Below are 20020 nucleotides of genomic sequence, written 5' to 3'. Positions count from 1 at the left end.
GGCCAGTTCCACCTGGCAGGGAGGGCAGCACGCAGGAGCAGACTGGCAGTAGACCCTCCAGGCCAGCCCGGAAGTCAAGTGCGCCAGCACCTGGCCAGGAGCTGTAGTCAGCTCCTTGCATGCAACCCAGGGCTTGGGAGGCCCAGGACACGTGCCTTCCCTCTGCTTGGAAATGACAGATGACTTTTTTTTTTAATTGTGGTAAAATACACACAACCAAATGTACCATTTTGACCATTTTAAATATATAGTTCAGTGGCATGATGTTATACGTTGTTATGCAACCGTCACCACCATCCATCTCCAGAATTTTTTCGCTTTGCAAAACTGAAGCTCCATACTCATTAAACACTAACTCCCCCTCCTCACCTTCCCACTAGCCTGGCACCCACCATTCTACTTTCCATCTCTATAAACTTGACTATTCTAAGTAGCCCATATAAGTGGAATCAAAAGGATGGTAATTGTCCTTTTGTAACTGGCTTATGTAACTTCGCATCATGTCATCAAGGTTCATCCATGTTGTGGCATGTGTCAGAATGTCCTTCCTTTTTAAGCTTGAATAATGTTTCATTGTTTATCTTTTCATCTGTCCATGGACCCTTGGGTTGCTGCCGCCTTTTGGCTGTTGTGAGTAATGCTGCTGTGAGCACGGAAACTCAACTCTCTCTCCCAGACCCTGCTTCCAGTTCTTTTTGGTAGACAGCTGACATTTGTCGACAGGTGCCAAGCTCTGTTCTAAGTGCTTCGCATGCACTAACTGATTTCATCAGACAATCTTATGAAATGGGTACTCCTTAATTATTCCCTTTTCACAGATGAGGAAATCGAGGCACAGATAGTTCCAGTCATGTGGTGGCCAGCGGTGGAGCTGGAAGCCACACACTAAGCCTTGTGCTATATTACTTATCCCCTAATGTTGATCAACTGAAATACTGCTTGATGCATTTCAGTCAGACACAAGGAAGGACGGACTGCTGGGCTAGGAAGCTTCGATGCAGAAATGGGAGATTTTACTGCCCTCCACTCCTTTTTCATCTTTGGAAAAAAAAGAAAGATTTCCCAATCTCGTTCACGATCTTGTCCAGTCAATTAACTGAGTCTTCACCCTCACCCTGTGGGGCAGCAGGAGGGGCTGACCCAGTCCTGGCAGCCCAGCCAGAGGATAATGCAGGCGGTGTGTGTTTAACGTCCTCCCTCTATTCCCCCTCCCGAAGCTCCCTGGAAGAGAGGGAGTGGAAGGCAGAAGGGGGCCCATTCTGGCACAGGGCCCAGCAGGTGCAAAAGCCGGCTGGGGGATGGGACTGGGACCAAGGGGCACCGGGAGGGCCTGGCTGGCAGGGCGGTGCTGACCGCGGGTGGGCTCCTCCTCACGGCCCTGCCAACTTCCCTCTGTGAGATGACTTGCACTTCCCACTGCCCCAGCCCTGGCTCTCACGGCGCTGCTTCTCCCTTCACTTCTCAGGCGGTCACCTGACCTGGGACCCTTCCTGGAGCCTCTTGTTTCCTGGGGATGTCCCACTCACTAAGAGCGCTGGGCAGAGCCATCGGATCCTCTGTTGACAGGTGAGGAAACTGAGTCTTGGAGGGGTAAGTGAGTGCAAAAGCTGAGGCCTTCAGGCTGGGATCTCCGCTGCCACCCAGCCTTCCCCAAAGGGGAAGTCACTTGCTCCGGGTCATTGGCAGCTGCACCTGACTTCGGCCAGAGTCTCCTGACCCCCCCCGAGGACCATGGAATGGCCAGGACAGCTGAGCAGGCACCACCCTCCCAGGCCAGCCCCTCCCAGGAGGGCACCCATCAGAGCAGGCGTACCCCGACAGGCAGTGTCCCCCAACCCCCAGGCAGCCGTCTACTTGTTAATAGCCCCTCCCTTCCTCCCAGGAGGAAGTCAGACCCCACACTCCCTTCTGTGTTTGGCAGATGGGGAAAATGAGGCCCGAGGAGAAATGGCTTCCACTGGTGCTCAATGAGCCTGGCCCACTTCCCGTGCTGGAGGTGGGACCACTCGGGAGAAAGCAGGGCCCACTGGGCAGCAGGACCCTAATCCCAGTGTCCTTCTAAGGAGTGTAATGCAGGAGGGCTCCCTGGAGGGGTGCCCCTCCAGGGCATCAGGGAATCTCCGTGCCAGCCCCAGCGGCCTGGCCTCTTTCCTAAATGGGCCTGGCTTTTCACAATGGCTTTCGGTGGTGATGCAAGATGGCCAACTTCAGCTCCTAGCCCTTCAGACCCGGGGCTGCCCTGGTCCAGCAGCCTGCGGGCCCTTCTCCTAGATGGCATCATTTCCAGGAAAACAGCCTTACTCCACATAAAGTCCCACCCAGTGACAGAGGCAGGTCACGTGGCAGGAGCTCTGGTGGGAAGCCCGGTGCTGTGCAGAGCCGGCCAAGGCTGAAGGGGAGGGGGGGAACCTGCCCCAAACCACCACGGGGCCTACCAGTTCCTCAGGTCCGGGTGTTGGAACACCTCCTCATCCGACACTAGGGAGCTCTGCCCTTCTAGACTTTGGAGAAGGAAGGCACGATGGTGGGGTTCGGGCATGGGGCCACTTGGACCCTGGGGCACTCCACCACTTACATCTGTGTTTTTTGTTCTTGTTTTTTGGGCGCGCCTCGGCTTGTGGGATCTTAGTTCCCCAACCAGGGATGGAAGCCCGGCCCTTGGCAGTGAAACCACTGGACCACCAGGGAATTCCCACATCTGTGTTTTTAGGCGCGTTGCTTCACCCTTTGGGACCTCCCAGTCCCTTCTGGAAATGGAGCAGACACTTGCTCAGGGGGTTGCCAGGGAAGGCTCCAAGGAGAGAGTGCGTATAAATAACAATAACTGCTACTCGGAGGGAGTGCAAACCCCAGGCCAGGCCCTTATCCGGCACATCAGCATTTTCTTCTGTAATGCTCCCAATTTTACACCAGGAGCTAGAGCCCAGAGAGGTGGAGCAACTGCCCAAAGTCACACAGCTAGGAAGGTGCAGAGCTGGGATCCCAGCCCAGAGAGGTCTGAACCCAGAGGCTAATTCTTTTTCTTTTAATTGAAGTATAGTTGATTTACAATATTATATTAGTTTTAGATGTACAACATGGTGATTCGATATTTTTCTAGATTATACTCCATTTAAAGTTACTATAAAATACGAGGTTAATTCTTAACCCCTGCACCGAATCCTTAGGAAGGAGGAAAGTCATAAATCACTGTGCAGAGCCAGCACGGGGTGTGCCCCAGAAACAGCGGGACTTTTCACAACATTCCTCTTTCCCACATACTAAGAGTCCAATATTTGGGGATCCTATCAATCTAAGAGCATTAGGTTCTCTACCGTCTGCTTTCACAGGGCTCAGGAAAGACTGCCGTCCCCCCAACACAACTCCCTCCAACAAAAGCAGGTGCTTCACCAATGCCTGAAATGTCACTATCCCATGGATGTTCCGTGTATACAGCCCACTATCCGTGTATATATCCATGTGTATAGCCACATATATTGCTTCTCACAAGCTCAAGGGTCCTATAAGGAACCCTCATTGTTTCTGGGGAAGGACACAGGGAGATGGGAATAAGGAGACGTTCACTGTATATCCTTTTTGTACCTTTTTAATTTTGAACTATGTGAATGTATCACTAAAACATTAAGGTTAAAAATGAAAACATTTAACAAATGCATTTTATTATTTTTATTTTTTTAAACATTCATTTATTTATTAAACATTCGGTTGCGCCGGGTCGGGTCTTAGTTGTGGCACACGGGATCTTTAGTTGTGGCATGTGGACTCAGTTGCAGCATGCCTGTGGGATCTAGTTCCCTGACCAGGGATCGAACCCAGGCCCCCTGCATTGGGAGCGCAGAGTCTTAGCCACTGGACCATCAGGGAAGTCCCAACAAATGCATTTTAAAAGCCGCTAATGAGTGGGTGGGTGTATGTGCACCCAGAGGATGGGAATCCCTGGAAGGATGAAGGGTTTTGTAATGAGCCCATGGGTCCCAGGAGAGGAGTGGACCCAGAGGTGGGTGTGACCTGTCCAAGTATCAGTCCGCTCCAAGCATTTCACTAGAGCGGGGGCCCAGGGCGGCTGCCCCGAGTCCCTGGAGGCGCTTAGCCACGGGGGTGTGACGGCTCCCAGCAACTCCGCCAAAAAGGGCCCTGCGCTGTCACCCAGCGGGCCCTGATTCCCCCAGACCTGGAGCTCTGTGGCTCAGCCCTCATCAGCAGCCCCCTCCGATCGTCTGATTGCAGTGCCTGGCACAGGCCCACTGCCCAGTGCGCTGCACCGACTGGCTGGGGAAGGACCGTCCCATCTCCTCCCCCTGGGCCGAGGATGGACAGTGGCAGACACTGACCTTGGTGGGAGGGGCCTCTGACCTGCTGGAGTTGCCTGAGGGACTCGGAGGGAGCAAAGGAAGGGAGGGGACGGAGAGTGGCCCTGGGGACCCCACAGCCTCCTCTCCCCGCCAGGGCAGTGCTGAGGGGCCCCGCCAGGACCACATCCTAGCCGCTGAGGGTGCTGCCCCTGTGTCTAGGGGCCCCATGAGGTCCAGGGCCTGGAAGGAAGGGTCCGGGGTCACCAGGCAAGGAAGGAAGAGGGAGAGGCCGTGCAGGCACGGAGGTGACACGATGACTGCCCCTCGCAGCAAGCCATTGGTGCCGGGTCTCTGTGGCCGGTGTCATCTACCCCTGAGTTCCCTCATTTGCTGCGTGCTCCCTCCCACGTCGCAGTTAAGGAGACCGAGCCTCAGAGGGGAAAGGGCCCAGGTCACCAGCTGTGGGAGGGCAGCGCTGAGACCTGAACACGCTCAAGCATGGGCGAAGGGCCACAGAGGGCACAAGCCCAGGTGGAGCTAGGGTGGACACCCAGGTCCCTCCTGTCACCCCAGGCTATCCTTGGGTAATCAGGCTAGGTTCATCCTGTCCTCGGACCTGAGCACCCTGCCTTGGGCAGGCGGCCCCCACACCCTTTCACTGCCCTCCAGCCTCATCAAGGACCCACAGGCTCAGGGCCAGAGACCAGAGGTGACCCTCAGTCCAGGAAGGAGCCCCAGGAAACATGGGCACTGGGGGAAGCCAAGCTGAGCCGAAGCGGGAAGAGTAGGGGACCATGCGGGGGGAGGGAGTGGCCGGGCAGAGGTGCGACCAGGGGTCACAGGTGGGGTCCAGGACCCGAGCTCTAGGGGCAAACAGGATGTCCTGCTGCACAGGGGAACACAGACACCGGGCAAGGCCCCCCCCATCCCCGGGCACTGACAGGGGCTGGCACATTCCAGGAATGCACACACATGTGAACACACACACACACATGCACACACGCACACACGTTTCCTTATCAGCCAGACAACATGGTTCACAAGTCCGGAAGCAGCTCTGAGAACCAGCCCCCTCCCCCCACGCTTGGCCTGGACAACAGGATGGCCAAGGAAGCACTCTGGCTCTTCGCAAGGCCTCATGGGACCTGGTGGGCAGGGGGGGTCCTGAGCACAGCCCCCAAGCCCGGGGCAGAACAGCCAATGGCCAGAGCCCTGGACCTGAGCCAGCCCTGGGTCCCCTGGCCTCAGCCCTCCCTCCAGTCCGCAGCCTCCCTGGCTGCACCCTCATAGAAGCTGCCGTCTGGCTTCCTGCTCACCCCAACTTGGCCTTGGGAGGCTGACCCCAGCCCCCAGACTCTGCTGGGCTTACAGGAACATCCACAGGGCACACATACCCACCCGGGCACAGAGGTTCCTGCCAGGAAAACCCTGACTTTCTGTCTCTGGGCCTGGGTCTCAGCCTAAATCCTTCCCACTGCAACATGAAGAGGCTGCTGAGACCCACACCCCTCCCCAGCCTCCTCCTGGGGGCCTTCCCCACTCACTGACACCACCCACGTCAGGATTCACTGACAGAGTCCCCCACCCCTGCACCCAGGCTCTTCTCGGCTTTTTCTTGCAGATGGTGGCCTGGCCGGACACCTGCGAACATGGGGTCACAGGGGGGCCAGGGCCTGGCTTTACGGCAGGCTCTTAACTTCACTCTCCCCGGCCCGGGAGGCACAGACAGCACCCCTATCTCACAGCTGGAAAAACTGAGGCACAGAGAGGTGGAGAAACTTGCCTACAGTCTCCTGGCTGGAAAGTGGTAGAGCTGAATCCCCTCCCACCTCTGCAGCCTGGCTTAGAAACCCAGCCCCAGGACCCTCAGCCTGCAGCCAAGGGGCTCAGGCAAGGTCAGGCTTATAGGGTCAGGGTGAGGACCAGGGGCTGCAGGAGGGGGCCTCCTTAAGGGGCCTGGGGCCTGGGACTCAAATGTGGGATGGGGTGGCAGGGGCTCCCGGGGGAGAACCTGGCCAGGACCAAACCAGATCAAGGCTTCCTCTACTCCCACCCACCCGGCCTGAGACTCTCACCCAGACCACTGCCGGCCACTGGGCTTACATGCGGGGTCAGGCTGACCTGGCAATCACCTGCCCCTCCCTAGGGAAAGAGGTGCCCCTCCGATACCTCCCTTCTCCCTGGCTGTGAGGATCCCAGGCCACCCGTGCTGGGGCCTGTTGTGAAGCAGTGCCAACCTCCATCCTCCGCTGGCCTCAGTTTCCCCACTGACACAAGGACCGCCTGTCAGCGTCAGCACTGACACACCTGGCCCCGCGCCTGTTCCCGGAGCCTGGGAACCCCATCCTCTCCTCTTCCTCCTTCCCGCCCCGCTCACCCCCACCCCCGCTGGATTCCCCACTTGAGAAGATCTGGACGCTCCCTCGGCCCCCTGCCTGCCCCACCCCTGGCCAGGTGCACCCATGGAACAGGCTGCCCCTGGCACCTGCTCCTGCTCCCCCCGGGACCCCAAAAGGGAACTGGGGGGAAAGGCACCTATCGCTGCCTCCTGCAGGATCCTGTCAGTCTCCCCATCTCAGAGCTCAGCCTTCCTGGCAAGCCCGAGGTTATGGACACAAATGGGTTCCACAGCAGCCTCAACTGCAGCCTGGAGCCAAATTTCAGTGCCAACTTTTTGTGAGAGGAGAATGAGGAGGGGAGTGCGCAGGGACACAGTGGGGTAATCTCCTTGCAGCGCCACGTCCAGAGCCAAGACCTGCAGGGTCAACCCCTCATACACACACTCCAGGCTGACACTTGCCCTGCAGCAGCCCCCAACTCTCACTGCTGGGAAGTCCCTCTCACAACTAACCCAAATACCTCAAGCTGCAGAACAAGGCTTGGCCTTTTCTTGTCTCCCAGGGCCCAGGCCTGCTTAGAGCGGGACAGAGCAGCGCCCACCCCGCTGGGCAAAGCTCACTAGGCACACGGCACCGGGGGCCCGGGGTCAAAGCCTGTCTTGCTCTGCAGCCACAGGGGTGGGCCTTCCCAGTTCTAGACCTGCCTCAGTCTCCCCATTGGTACAGTGAGCAGGAAACAGCCATCACCAAACGGAGTCACCACGGAACCTCTGGCTGGACCCTGGGTGCATGGGAACCCAGACCTCCTGCCTGAAGTCAACTTGGCCTGCCCCTCCTTAGGGAGACACCATTTTAATTCACGTTTATTTTAAAAATAAATACTCTGTTCTTCACTTTCAGACTGGGGTGGTGCTGGACAGTTAGGCAGGGAGGCCCTCCTGGGTGGGCAGTACTGATGGGAACTTCTGACACTCCCGAACCCTCCCCCGCAAATGCCTGAAATGCCTCTCTCATGGCTGTTCCTTCTGGTCACCAGACATGCATGGCTGAGGATGGAAATTCCATGACCATGGGCTCCTGACTCGGGGCTCAGTGCCTGGGGGAAGGTGGCCAGCCCTCCACCTGGGGTCGGCCCCCTCTCAGGCCCAGGGGCACTAGATGCAGGTGATTAGCACATCCATGGAGGGGGGCACCTCGATCTCCTCGAAGAGCACGTGGCCCCCAGCAGCGCCAGGGCCCCCTGCCTTGGCCGTGGCCCTCAGCAGGTCCTGGGCATGCGTCAGGAGGTGCTGGTTCCGATGGCGGCCCAGTCGGCGCAGCGCTAGAATGGCCAGCACGTGGTCCCGCCTGCAGAGACACGCGGACCTTCACTGCAGACCCAGCAGCTTCAATGACACCCCAGACCCCGAGGTGAGGAGAACCCCGGGGGCTTGGGCTGGAAGTACGAGTGCACCCAGCATTCCGGGAGCCTGGTCTCAGAGAGACTGAGAGTGAGCCAGGAGGAGCAGTGCTCCTGGAAAAGGTGGCTGGGCCTTGAAGGGTGCGAAGCCACGCGGAGCCGGGAGGGCAGGCCTCTGTGGCCTACGCAGAGGTTCAAGAAACCTAGTGGATTGAAGGATGCAGCAATGCGGCCACACGGGGGCGGGGCCGGGGGAGCTCAGGGCCTCCCGCTTCTAGCCCCGTGCAGGGAGCCACAGCCAGGCAGCAAGCAGAGAGGCAGCATGGGGGTGGGAGGCCTGCGCCCGGTGGCGTCAGGAGCTCCCCCTCCTCTCCCGAGCACCCCAAGAAGCTCGAAGCACCGCCCCACAAGCTAGGGAGGGCAGGCCAGCCCAGGGCAGGAAAACCGGGAGGGGCCAGAAGGGGAACCTCGGGCGCTTGGAGGGGAGGGGTGGCCACTGCGGGCTGGGGGCCGGGAATTCTCCCCGGAGGGGCGGGGTGCAGGGCAAGGCGGTGGGTCCAGGAAGGAGCTAGGCCGGGGGTTTTCTGCAGTCTCCCCACCCTGGAATCTCCAAGGCCATGGAGAGATTCGGGCTGGGATTTCCATGGGTACCATGACTCACCACCCCCCCTCCCAACACACACCCGGGGATCAAAGCCTCCTTCCTCCTGGCCAGGTCTGGGGCTTCCGGAAAGGGCCTTCTCCCAGGGGTGGGGGCCGCGGCCTCCCCTCAGCCTCCCGGGGGAGGGACGTGTCCCCACCGTCAGACGCGGGAGGAGGGGCTCCCACTTCCTTCAGACTCCAGGGGTGGGGACGTGTCTCCCCATCTCACCACAGGACTGAATGAGGATGGCGAGGATAGACCACAAGGTAAGGGCAGCCCCGATCCCACGAGGCCTCCCCACAGCCTGAAGGCCGGGCCCCGCATCTCCTGCACCTGCACCTGCGCACTCAGGCCGGCGCTAGTCCGAGCCCCGCCCGGGAGGCGCCCCTCCCCCGAACCAGCTCGCGCCGCCCGCAGGCTCCTCGCCCGCCCACCTGCAGCCGCAGGGACACTTCTGAAGGCACGAGTCCCCTGACCCCAGGGCCCCGCGGCGCCCGTCAGAATCTAGTGGGGAACGGACCTGATGTCGGGGTAGCTCCCGATGAGTGTCTCCAGGTGCCGCCGGATGTCGTCTTTGTAAGTCTCGCCCAGTATGTCCGCCACGCACGGGATAGCTCGGCCCAACCAAGTGGCCTCAGAGCCCTACGGACACAGGGAGACGCGTGCGGGGCGGGCCGCTGCCCCACCCCGGAACCCCCTTGCCGCCCCTGCCTGCAGCCCCTCCGTTAGAGCCCCGTAGAGCCCTCCTGAAGCCACCACCGCGGTCCCACTGGGTTGCCTCCTGCATCGCGGAAGGGGACGCGGGCCTCAGCACCGTGGACTCAGTCGCAGATCAATAGTCATCTTCCCTCCCCCACGACAGAGCCCGGAGGTGTCTTCCAGAACCTGCTCAGATGGGTAAACCGAGGCCCCGTGGGCAAGTCCTGCCTGGAGTTGTACAGCGGGTGGGGGACCAGCAGCCCAGATAAGGGGTGTATGTGTAGGGAGGAGGTGCCTGAGCTCGAACTGCTCGGGGTCAGGGGCGCAGGAGGGGTCTTCCATAGTCCCCGCCCATCAGACGGGGCTGCGACCCTCATCCCTTCCCTACACACCCCACAAACTGCATGCAAATGAATGCAAACGTATGCAAAGTGTCGTCCCCACCGGGCCCCGCTCCGGCTGGGGGGGGAGTGCGCAGAATCACTTCCGCCAAAGCCGACCCCGCGGGGGCTCTTACAGGGGCGAGCGGAAATGAGAATGGGGGGCGCTAGTGGAGGGTCCCCACGCTGGAGGCCCCCCGAGGAGGCCAACACTCCGGGCAGCCAGACAATGCTCCTACCAAGCCCTGGAAGGTGTTGCCAATGGCCTGGGCGTCCAGGCCCATCTTCTGGGAGCCACTCACGCGCTCCACACCCCGGAACCGCTCGCGGGGCCTCAGCGCCTGCGCCAGGTACTCGCGGACGACGTAACGGTGCACCTCCTGCAGAGTCTCCTGGGCGGCCAAAGCGGGGGTCTGGGTCAGGGTCAACGGTAGGGGCCCTGGGCATGCCCCCACCACAGCTCGCCCCCCCATACCTGCGCCCGGGGCGGGACCACGTGCTCGAGGTGGCCGGCGAATGCCACCACCTTGTCCAGGAGGGGCTGCAGCACGTCCTGTGTCAGCCAGGCCTTGGTGCACAGGACCTTGAAGAGCGGCTGGGGGCAGAGGGGGTCAGGAGTCTTCTAGCCAGGTGTCCTCCCCATCCACTAGACCCTCCCCTGGGAGCCCCGTGCATGGCTCCTGACAGGGGTGTTTCAGGCCAAGGGACAATCTGTCAACAGGAGGAAATTCTGGGGAGCTATCTGACCCCCTTCTCTACGGTACCTTGGTGACATCCCCTTTCCTGCCACAAATTATGTCACTAGGCCTTTCCCAGGGACTGCCTCCTCCAGGCCCGGAGCCCCAGTGGGCAGAGTTGAGTTTGAGTTTGAGCCTCTAGCCAGGCCTTGCTTGGGGAGTCCTGGGGGGGGCCTTGAGGGGCCGGATGAGGAGCAGCTCCTTGGACACACCCTGTCTGAGACGTGGAGACTGAAGAAGGTAGTTGTTTCCCAACTGTTCCTGCTCAGCTGGGAACTTGTCTGGGTCCCCTGCCCGCCCCCCGACACACCACCCCAGCACTGCCCCCAAGGTAAATGAATGCCGTGACTTGGGCTCCCAGGCTCCAGGACACAGGGGGCACCTGCTGGGCATGGAAAGTGGGGAGAGAAGGGCCCATCCCCCTCACCTGCACATCACCCTGCAAGCCCTGGAGAAGCCGCTTCTGAAAGGCGCAGGTGGCAGCCACCAGGGGCTTCTCCAGCTCGTCAAGGCTTCCTGGGAACCTGGCCAGAAGATGAGTTCTAGGGAGGGGCCAGGACAGGGGACAAAGTGAGCAAGGGGGAGCAGGCTGGGGTCAAGGCCTGGCATACAGCCATGAAGGCTGGTGCCACACCAACTCTGTTCACTTAGACTCTAATGTGAAGGGCAGCCCCCTTGGGGCTGCACAGTGTAGTAGCCCTGGGAGCAGAGTCAAGTGAGGGGACAGCACTATGCCCCAGATCATAGAGGGGCAGGGCGGTGGAGTGGTGGTGGTCCCGCCTCATGGCAGAGCTCCCCTGTGGCAGCGCTGAGCCGAACCTCCATCCCTCTTGGTGACAGAACAGTGCAACGCAGCCATTCCTGACACAGGGGGCCCTCCTTTGAGCCTCATAACCGCCTCTCCAAATATTATAATGTCCCCATTTCACCGTTGAGTAAACCGAGGGCCAGGCTCTGCCCGGTCCCCAGCCCAGGGACACAGAAAGGCAGGCTAAATTTCCATCAGGGGCTTGGCCAGAGGCTGACTAGCAAGGAACAGAGAATGTTCCCTGGGGCTGAAGCCCAGGGTCCCCCGTGCCCAGGACCAGTATGGCACAGATTAGGGACAAGAGAGTGTTATAGAAGCAGTGCCTCCGCGTGGTCAGGCTTTGGGTTCACACAGACCTGGTTCACGTCCCAGATCCAGCACGTACTGTCTGTGTGACCGTGGACAAGTGGCATTTCCTTTCTGAGCCTCCACATTCCCATCTGTACATGGGGACCCCACCCTTGCGCTGCAGCAGCTGATGCATCTTAAGTGGGGGGACACTAACGCTTGGCACAGAAGGGGGACAGCCAGTGCCAGCTCACGGGGGGCCTCCGCCTTCTGGGGGTAGATAAACCCAGGCCCCAGCACGAGCAAGGCGCTGGGGGGAGTGTCAGGGAGGGCTTCCTGGCCTCTGCTCAGCCTTGGAACTCCCCGCATCCCTTCCAGGGCCTCAGCTCTGCGGGGCCGAGAGAGGACCCCACAGCGGGGACGGAGGCGGAGAGGGGGGCTATCCCTGGAGGCCTCCTGGGAAGGCCGCCTGAGGCGGCCGCGGTAGCCTTCAGGGTCCCGGTTCCCTGAGCTTGCGCGCCCCCTGCCGGCCGTGCTCGGCACCGCCCCTGCGGAGGGGCGGGAGAAACCCACCTGAACTCCTCGCAGGCATTGATGTTGGCACACAGGTTAGGCTCGCTCACCGCCCCCGACTCCAGAAAAGCCTTTTCAAACCTGGGGGAGAGGTACGCAGAGGTCTTGGAGACTCTTTCTGGCTTCTATGACCTCGTGTCCGCCCTCCCTCGGGCCTTATGGTGAGGCTTGTCCGGGGATCTCGGACTCTGAGCAAACGGATGGGCCCTCCCCAGGGACGACCACTGTCCACACCCTGGCCACTCCACCCACCACACCCCGGCCCAAGATGCGCCCCTACCTGGGCAGGAAGAGGCCAAGGGCCCGCGCACAGATCCGCAAGGTGGTGGCCTCCAGCTCCGCGGAGATGGCGCCGGCTGCCTTCACGTGCTCTGCCACGAGCTGAGAGCGATGCCACGCGCTGAAGGCGCTTCTGAGCCCTCAATCCCGATGCCCCCAATCCCCCACCTCGTGGCCCAGGGATGTCTGCAGCCTGCCCTGCTCTTCCTCACAGTCTTGCCCGCAACTTCCAGCGGCCCCAACCGCGAGGTCAGCCCTCCCAACTCCCCACACCCACGGGACCACCTGCTAAGCTGGGAGCTATGGCCTGGCGCTCCCAGCTTGGCCAGGTGACCCGAAGGGCCTCTGATCCGGCACCACATGGGGCCTCAAGCTCCCGTCTAACTAACGGGGAGAGGTGGTTATGACTGTATTTTACAGCTCTGGGTGTCTCTACCGCCTGAGGCCCAAACACATGTCCCTCCTTCTGGGCGCACCATGTGTACGTCGATGGACAGCGGTGTATGGTAGTGGCCCTGCAGCACGTCGGGGGCCTCGGCAGCCGCCCAGCGACTCTGTTCTAGCTGCAGGATGCCATCGAAGCAGCTCGCGATCTTGGTCTGTGCGGGGTAAGGAAGGGGCCGCGGTGAGACCCTCCCAGGAAGGAGGTCCCCTACCTCCCGAGCCCCGTCGCGTGCCCTTGGAGACAAGGGCCACGCTGCTGGTGCACAGGCCCACGCCTGAGGGCACGGAGCCTCCCTGCAGTGGGGCGGCGGCCACACTCAACCTGGACCCCGCCCCCTCCGGCCTGGCCCGTCGCCGCCCTTACCTCCAGGAAGCTGTTGTAGTCGCTCTCGAGTCGGGCCCACACATCGGGTGCCAGGAGCGGGGGCAGTGGCTCCGAGGGCAGAGCCAGGTCCTGGGAGCCCAGGAAGTCAGGGCTGGAAGGCAGGGTGGAGCCCGAAGGTCTGAGCGGAACTCTGATGGGGCAGCGGCTGCCCCTACTCCCCTCTGGACAGGCTCAAAGCCTAACGCCATCACCGTGAGGGCCCCGCATCTGGGCTGTTCACAGACTCAGCCCCCCACCGCGCCCTCCAGGTTCCCATGCCAGACATCCCTCCCCGCAGCTTCTGACTGCAGGATTTCCTGGCACCCTAAGCAATCAGCCGTGCGTGCACAGAATGCATAAAGATGGCCGTCCAGATGGACCTTGACCAGGCTGCCTCGGGTGTGACCTCTACCCTCACGGTCAGGGTACACCCAAGACTGAACTCTAAACGCCCCCAGGACCACGCAGCTCAGGGACCAGCCACTATCCTGTCCACACTAGGGAGGCCCAGACAGGGGCGGGTACTTGTCTGAGGCCACAGGGCATATTAAGGAGCCCAGGACTTTGGCGCCCTCCTCCGACTTGCCTGTCTGCCCGTGGGGCTGGGGAGCGCTCAGCGGGAGAGGTGATCCACCCCGTCATGTTCTGCAGAGCCCTGAACCCAGGTGTCCATCCAAAGCGAGAGTGGGGCTGAGAGCCAACTCACGCCAAGCGCTGTGAGCCCACGGCTGTGTCCTGCCTGGAGGGGTGCCCCTTGCTAATTCACTCAGAGGCACCCTGTGCACTAGCTTGTGCCTAACTGGGCTCCCTGCCTCATGAGCAACCCCCGCCCCCCACCCGGATGCTTTCCAGCTTCAGGAACACGCAGATGGATGGCCCCTCTCCCCTCTCGGGAGAGCACCATGGTCTAGAACGGGGAGGAGAGAATGTCAAAGGTTCCCGGATCGGACGCCCAATCGCCAGCACTCTCCGGGGAGGAAAAGGAGAAGAAAGGTGCCCTGTGCTCTTTAGAGCAGGTTCCTGAAGGCCTCTCGTGTGGGCAGTTCCAGCCCCTCCTTGCCCCTCACGGCGTCCTGGCTGGGGCCTCACCTGCCGTAGACATTGGAGGCCCAGTCCAGCAGGACGTAGAGCTGCTCGCAGCCACGGGCGTCGTGCGCCAGCTCCTGGAGGCGCTGGGCCACCGCGCCGTGGAAGGCGCGCAGGTAGGCCTCCCACGCGGGATAGCCGGCGGCCGCGTAAGCCGGGTGCACCTCCAGCTGCACCTTCTGCAGGTCGCGGCGAACCAAGCCTCCGAGCTCGGCCAGAAGCTGGGCCAAGCCGGCGGCACCCTCGGCTGCCCCCCGGGCCTCGCCCGCGCTCGCCTGCTGCACGCGCTCCTGCGCGCTCCGCCGCACCGCGTCCTCCCAGCGCTGGCGCCAGTGGCGCGGCGTGCGCAGAAAGTCGCCGTCTGCAGGGGGCTCTGGGTGGGCCTCCTCTTCCGCGCGCACCACGCGGGCCAGCTCCGCGAGCACGGTCGCGTCCACGCCGTTCGGGCCCAGGGTCTCGAGCACGATGGCGCCGATCTCCGCAGCCAGCCCGTCGTAGTGCAGGCACACGTCCATGGCGCGCCGCGCAAAGCCCGTGGGGTCCTGCTCGAAGGTGCGCGAGGCTTTCTCGGCCACTAGCCGAGTCTCGAGGTGCCGCAGCTGCTCGAAGGCCGCCAGCAGTTTCCGCTCCGTGATGAGGTCGGCCACAGATTTGTCTTTTGCGAGGTCAGGTGAGAAGAGGGGCAATGAGGGGGACGCCCCAGCTAGGCCTGTCGGCCCCAATCCCACACATCCGGAGCCGGGCTGCCGGGCCCCAGAGCTGCATCTGAAGGCCTGCTCCAGGAGCGACAGCCCCAGGTGCCCTATGTCCTTTGGAATCACCTTTGAAGAGGCAGAACCCCAGGTCCCAAGCCTGGCTCAAAACAGCAATTGGGATCAGTCCCTGCCTTCCCTGCTGTCAGCCCCTACCTTCCCCCTCGCCCCGCTCCCATTCCCACTCCCAGCTCTACAGAACTGGACCTGGTGGCTTCAAGTACAGTCCTGACTGCAGGTCCAGTGGGGTCAGAGCTCAGGCTGGGCATGCCCAGGCTCCTGCCCCAGGGTCCAGCTTCAGCACTTCTTGCTGTTCCCTGCTCTGGGCCAACCTCCAGCCCCTAGGAGCACTCTGCCTTCACCTGCATCCCCCCTTCAGGGCCCTACTCCAATGTGTCCTCTCCTGGGCAGCCGCCTGACCTCACCTCTGCCCCATGGCTCACAGGCACCCTCTGTGACCCTGTGATCTGAGAGGGCCAGTGCCTTCTCCACCACTCTGGTTTGGCCAGGAGCCAGGCTGTGGAAGCCTGTGGAGTTCTGGGGTCCTGCAGATCTGGGTTCACATCCCATTTTTCCACTTCCCAGCTGTGAGACTTGAGGCAAGTCACTTAAGCTCTCTGAGCCTCACTTTTCTCAGCTGCCCTCGTTGGAATGTTGGAAGAATTTAACGTGAAATTGTGCAGGGGCAGGGGTTTGGGGTAGCTGGGGAGGAGAGCCTGTCAGGAAGCCTGGGCCCCACTGCCCCCCTCTCTGGCCTCGGTTTCCTCCCCTGCTTAGTGCTGAGGAAGCCCTCACCTTCTAGTTCCGCAGGCCCCGCCCCAGTGGACGACTGCCGGCGGACACCATCCATGGCCCTTGAGGGCACCTCCCGGCCGTGGGCCACCCCTGGCCCAGTGGTAGCCTGGATCTGGTCAGCAGCCGGGCCATCATCCAGAGCATGCCGTAAAGACCGGAAAAAGAAGCGGGAGCTGCGCCTGAGCAGGCCTGGGTCCTCCTGGGGGGCGCAGCCCGAGGCCCGCTGGCTTGCCTTTGAGAAGGCCCGCCGAAAGGTGCCCAGGCCAGGCCTCAAGCCCTCACGATGGGCGCTGGACGCATCCTCGCTGCTTGCCCTCCGAGTGCCCTGAGCTGGGATCTGGGGTGCCACAGGCTCCCTGGGGCTGTGCAGCTCCGGCCCGGAGGCCACTGTCTGAGGCGACGGCATCTTGGCAGCAGCAGAGCTGGGGGCGAAAAGGAGGCTCAGGAAGCCCTGCGGGGTGCCCAGCCCCCAGGAGCAGACACAGAAACCCATGAGAGCCCTGTGGGGTGTGCTGGGGCCCAGTGGCTTAGTCAGGGAAGCTTTCCCCAGGAGGTGACCCCAGGGCTGTCAAAAAGGAAATGTCACCAGGCAGCTCCCATGGCCAGAGCCGTCTTTGTGCCAGGCTGCAGCTACTTCTGCAGACACAGACAGCTGCCTCTATCAGGAAACCTTCCCTGACACCATTTTCCAAGAAGGTCTCCCCCAGGTACCCACCTCAGCGGCTTTGCCAGGCCAGACCCTCCCATCGGAGCTGGAGAGGGCACTGAACGCGTGGGTTCTGGGGCACAGCCCGACCCGCAGCCCACAGTCCCAGGGGCTGGGCCCAGAAACCACATCCAGGACTTCCTGGACCTTAGGTCCTGAGGCTAAAATGCCCACCCCTCCACAAGCCACGCACCGCCCCCCGCCCCGCGCCATCCTTCAGCTCACCCCCATTCAGCCATCAGGCCTAACTGCTTCTGCACGAAGCGGAGCTCAGGGACCCCCGTGGGAGGCCATGCCTTTTCCCTGGGTGTCTCAGAAATGGAGGGAGGTGGGGTCAGGCCGGAGGGGGCTGGCCCAGGCCACCAGGGGCTTATCGGGGTCTTGCAGCCTGCAGGGAAGGCTGTGGGAGGGGCCATGCTTCTATATTTAACCAGGGGCGGGAGGTTCCCAAGCTGTTTCTCACCCATTGCATCTTCTCCCCACCACCCAGACAGGTATGCTCTGGCCCCTCCCCGACAGAGGGTGGGGAGGGAGTCCCCAGGGCATGGGGGTGCAGAACAGGGGCTGCCCCTGACCCACGCCGAGAGCTCGAGCTCGAGCTCGGGGCCCTCACCACCCAGGCTCCCCCAGGCTCCCCCAGGCTCCGCCCACACCCCACCCCATTTCAGCCCAGCCTGGCTGTGTTTGACCTTCTGGCTTTAGGTTAAGCTAGGGGTGGGAGAAAGGAGAGAAACTTCTCGGCTTGCTGGAACCTCCCACCCACCCCATTGTGTTAAGAGGGGTTGGAGATGGGAGGGGGCCAGCAAGGTCTCACTTTAGCCTTGAAGAAACTGGGGCCCAAAGAAGGGCAGGACCTGCTGAAGTCACTGACCAACCAGAGGCTGAGACCCCCCCATCCCCAGGTCACCCCCCACCATGGGGACAAAGGCCAGGCTGGAGTCAGCACCTGACTCTTGGGTGATAGTGGGCAGGAACGGCCTCTCCCCAGGCCTCAGTTTGACACCAGGATGGGCAGGACCCAGACCCCTATCCACCCCCTCATACCCTCCAGCGAGATGTCTGTGCAGGGATCAGACATGCAGGGGGTCCGCTGAGGCCTGCCTTCCTCTCCCAGAGGCCACTGAGCTGCTGGAAGGAGGCCCCACTGAGGGAGGGGCAGGCTCAGGTGATTGATGGAGGCCTTATCAGCCCCACCCTGGCCACAGGTCGTTGTCCTCCCCTGGTGCCAGGACTCGGGGACCCTGCCTGCAGACCAGCCCAAACACGGCAGGGAGCATTGTCACAGGAGCCGGCCATCCCCTCCACCCACTCCCCCCACCCCACCCCTGGTGTCCCCCAGTGCCCAGCAGGGGCAGGTGTGGTGATGAAGAAAGCCATTCCAGCTGTGCCCAGCCTGCCGTGCTCCGGGCTCTGTCCCCGGGGGTGCGGGGGAAGGACCAGCTGGCCTGCCCTGGTCGGGAAGAGCGCGCACTTAGTACGCACCCACGGCATGCTCAGCGCAATGCCCGGCACACGTCAGATCCCCGTGACAACAAAGTGGCAGGGTGTCGTTCACCGCATTTCATACATGAGGAAACAGGCTCAGCGAGGGACAGGGTCTTGCCTTAAGCCACACAGCTCCCGGGTGGGGAGCCTGGGCCAGCCCAGGTCTGTCTAGGACCCTGGGAGCAGAGGCTGGACGCCTGTGTCTCCCAGCATCAGCAAGCCCTGCTGCCTGAGGAACCCTTTCTCCTGGCAGAGGTTCTGAAGGCGGAGTCAGCTCCAGGTGCCCGGAGCGGCGTAGGACTTGAAGTTCTCCCAGGAAGCCTAGAGGCAAATGCTGGGGGAGGAGGGGCAGCCGGCGGCTGGGTCTCATGGGAGGTGACAGAGGCAGAGACTTGGAGCCCACCTACCCTGCTCAACCACCCTCGTCCCAAATCAGAGCGGCACTGAAGGCCCATCGAGGCCCCCAGCTGGTCCCTCTGCCCCCTGCTCCCTGAATCCCGCCTCTGCAGCTTCCCAAGTCATTCTTGACCTTCACAAGGCACAAGTCAACCCCGTCACTCCCCTGCTTTAAGCCCTTCCGTGGCTCTCCGCAGCCCTCAGGCCAAGCCTGAGCCCCACGGCCTGGCATTCGAAGCCCCCCATCCTGGACCGAACTTTCTCCAGCCTGACTTCTGGGCCTCCTTGACCTGCACCCATCCAGCCTCACCAGTCGCCTCGTGCCCGTCCAGCCTCCCACCTTCGGCCCAGGCTGCTCCTTCTCCCAGCCTCCCCCTCTGCTCCCCAAATCCGACCTGCTCTTCAGAACCTTGGGTGCAGGTGCCTCCACCTCCGAGGAGTCCTCGGGCTGTGCTGTACCACCTGTCTGCTCGTCAGGCCCTCGGACTGTCCCTGTGGTGATGGGGCCTCCTCACTGGCCTGGGGACCTCTGTTCATCTACCCCCTCCCCGTCACCCCAGAGCCAGCCTGGAGGAGGAGTGAACCATCAATGTAAGCGTCACCCCCTGCCTGGGCTGGCCTGGTCAGGCGTCACGCTGGTGTCTTCTGGGCCGCAGACTCCTTGCTGACTCTACCTTGGCCCCTGCCCCGTGCCTGCCTCCCCACCCATGGGGCCTCTCTCTGGCTCTCTTTCTCTCTGTCCCATCGCCCTGAGTGTTCAGAGGCCCTGGCCCCTGTGCCTGGGACTCGGTGCTGGATGAGCTTCAAGGCCCAGGAGGCCCAGGCCTAGCCTGAGCCCTGGGCCCCATGTTCTCCAGGTCAGGCCAAGGCACCCACTGCAGGGCCAGTGGCAGGGGCAGGAATGCCACCCGGAAGACATGGTCACTGGAAGCTCCCATCTGGGGCCACCCTGTGACCAAGAAGTCAAGTCTGGGCTTCCCCCACCATTTGCTAGCCCCAGCCCCAGCTTCCACCCCCTTTTCCTAGGCCTGCCTGCCTATAGCATCTCCTTCCAGGTATCCCTCAGCGCCCTTCCCACTCCCAACCTCTCCACCTCCCCTGGGCCTGGACCACCACCCCATCCTTCAAAGCTCCAAAGTAGCCACCTCAGGCAGAGGACTGTGTCTCCCTCATACCTCCCACCTGCCACCCCCCATCACCTGATCACAGGTCCTAACTGTACCCCTTCCTAGACCCCTTGGAACCCATCTCGTCAGAGCAATCGGGGGTCTTGCCAAAACATAAACCTCCCTTAAAACCCTTCCTTGCAAGGTAAGATTCTCCTGAAATAAGGAGGAAGACAAGCATATGTTCTCACACTATTCAACATTTGCCTAGAAGAACTAGTGAAGGCAATAAGGCAAGAAAAATGAATAAGAAGTATAAATATTGGGAAGGACCTGATAAAAAATGGCATTATTTGTAGGTGATATGATCACCTGCTTAGAAATAGCTTTCCTATACTCCAGAAAAGCCTATTTTTAAAAGGCACTTAAAAGGCTTCCCTTTTTAATAG

General features: G+C 61.5%; 1 protein-coding gene across 1 annotated transcript; it reads right to left on the bottom strand.

Moving 5' to 3' along the window:
* Positions 1-7481: 7481 nt before the first annotated feature.
* EXOC3L4 (exocyst complex component 3 like 4) lies at positions 7482-16284 on the bottom strand. The gene is made up of 11 exons (XM_061182911.1): positions 15873-16284; positions 14335-14986; positions 13246-13357; positions 12914-13036; positions 12439-12539; positions 12159-12239; positions 10917-11031; positions 10228-10347; positions 9992-10144; positions 9194-9315; positions 7482-7978 (listed from the first exon to the last, which is right to left on the bottom strand). The coding sequence occupies exons 1-11, from the start codon at positions 16282-16284 to the stop codon at positions 7786-7788; spliced, it is 2184 nt and encodes a 727-aa protein (XP_061038894.1). The 3' UTR covers positions 7482-7785.
* Positions 16285-20020: the final 3736 nt, after the last annotated feature.

Source organism: Eubalaena glacialis, chromosome 2, assembly GCF_028564815.1.
Source record: "Eubalaena glacialis isolate mEubGla1 chromosome 2, mEubGla1.1.hap2.+ XY, whole genome shotgun sequence".
NCBI classification, from domain to species: domain Eukaryota; kingdom Metazoa; phylum Chordata; class Mammalia; order Artiodactyla; family Balaenidae; genus Eubalaena; species Eubalaena glacialis.
This window is presented reverse-complemented; position numbering and strand designations above follow the sequence as displayed.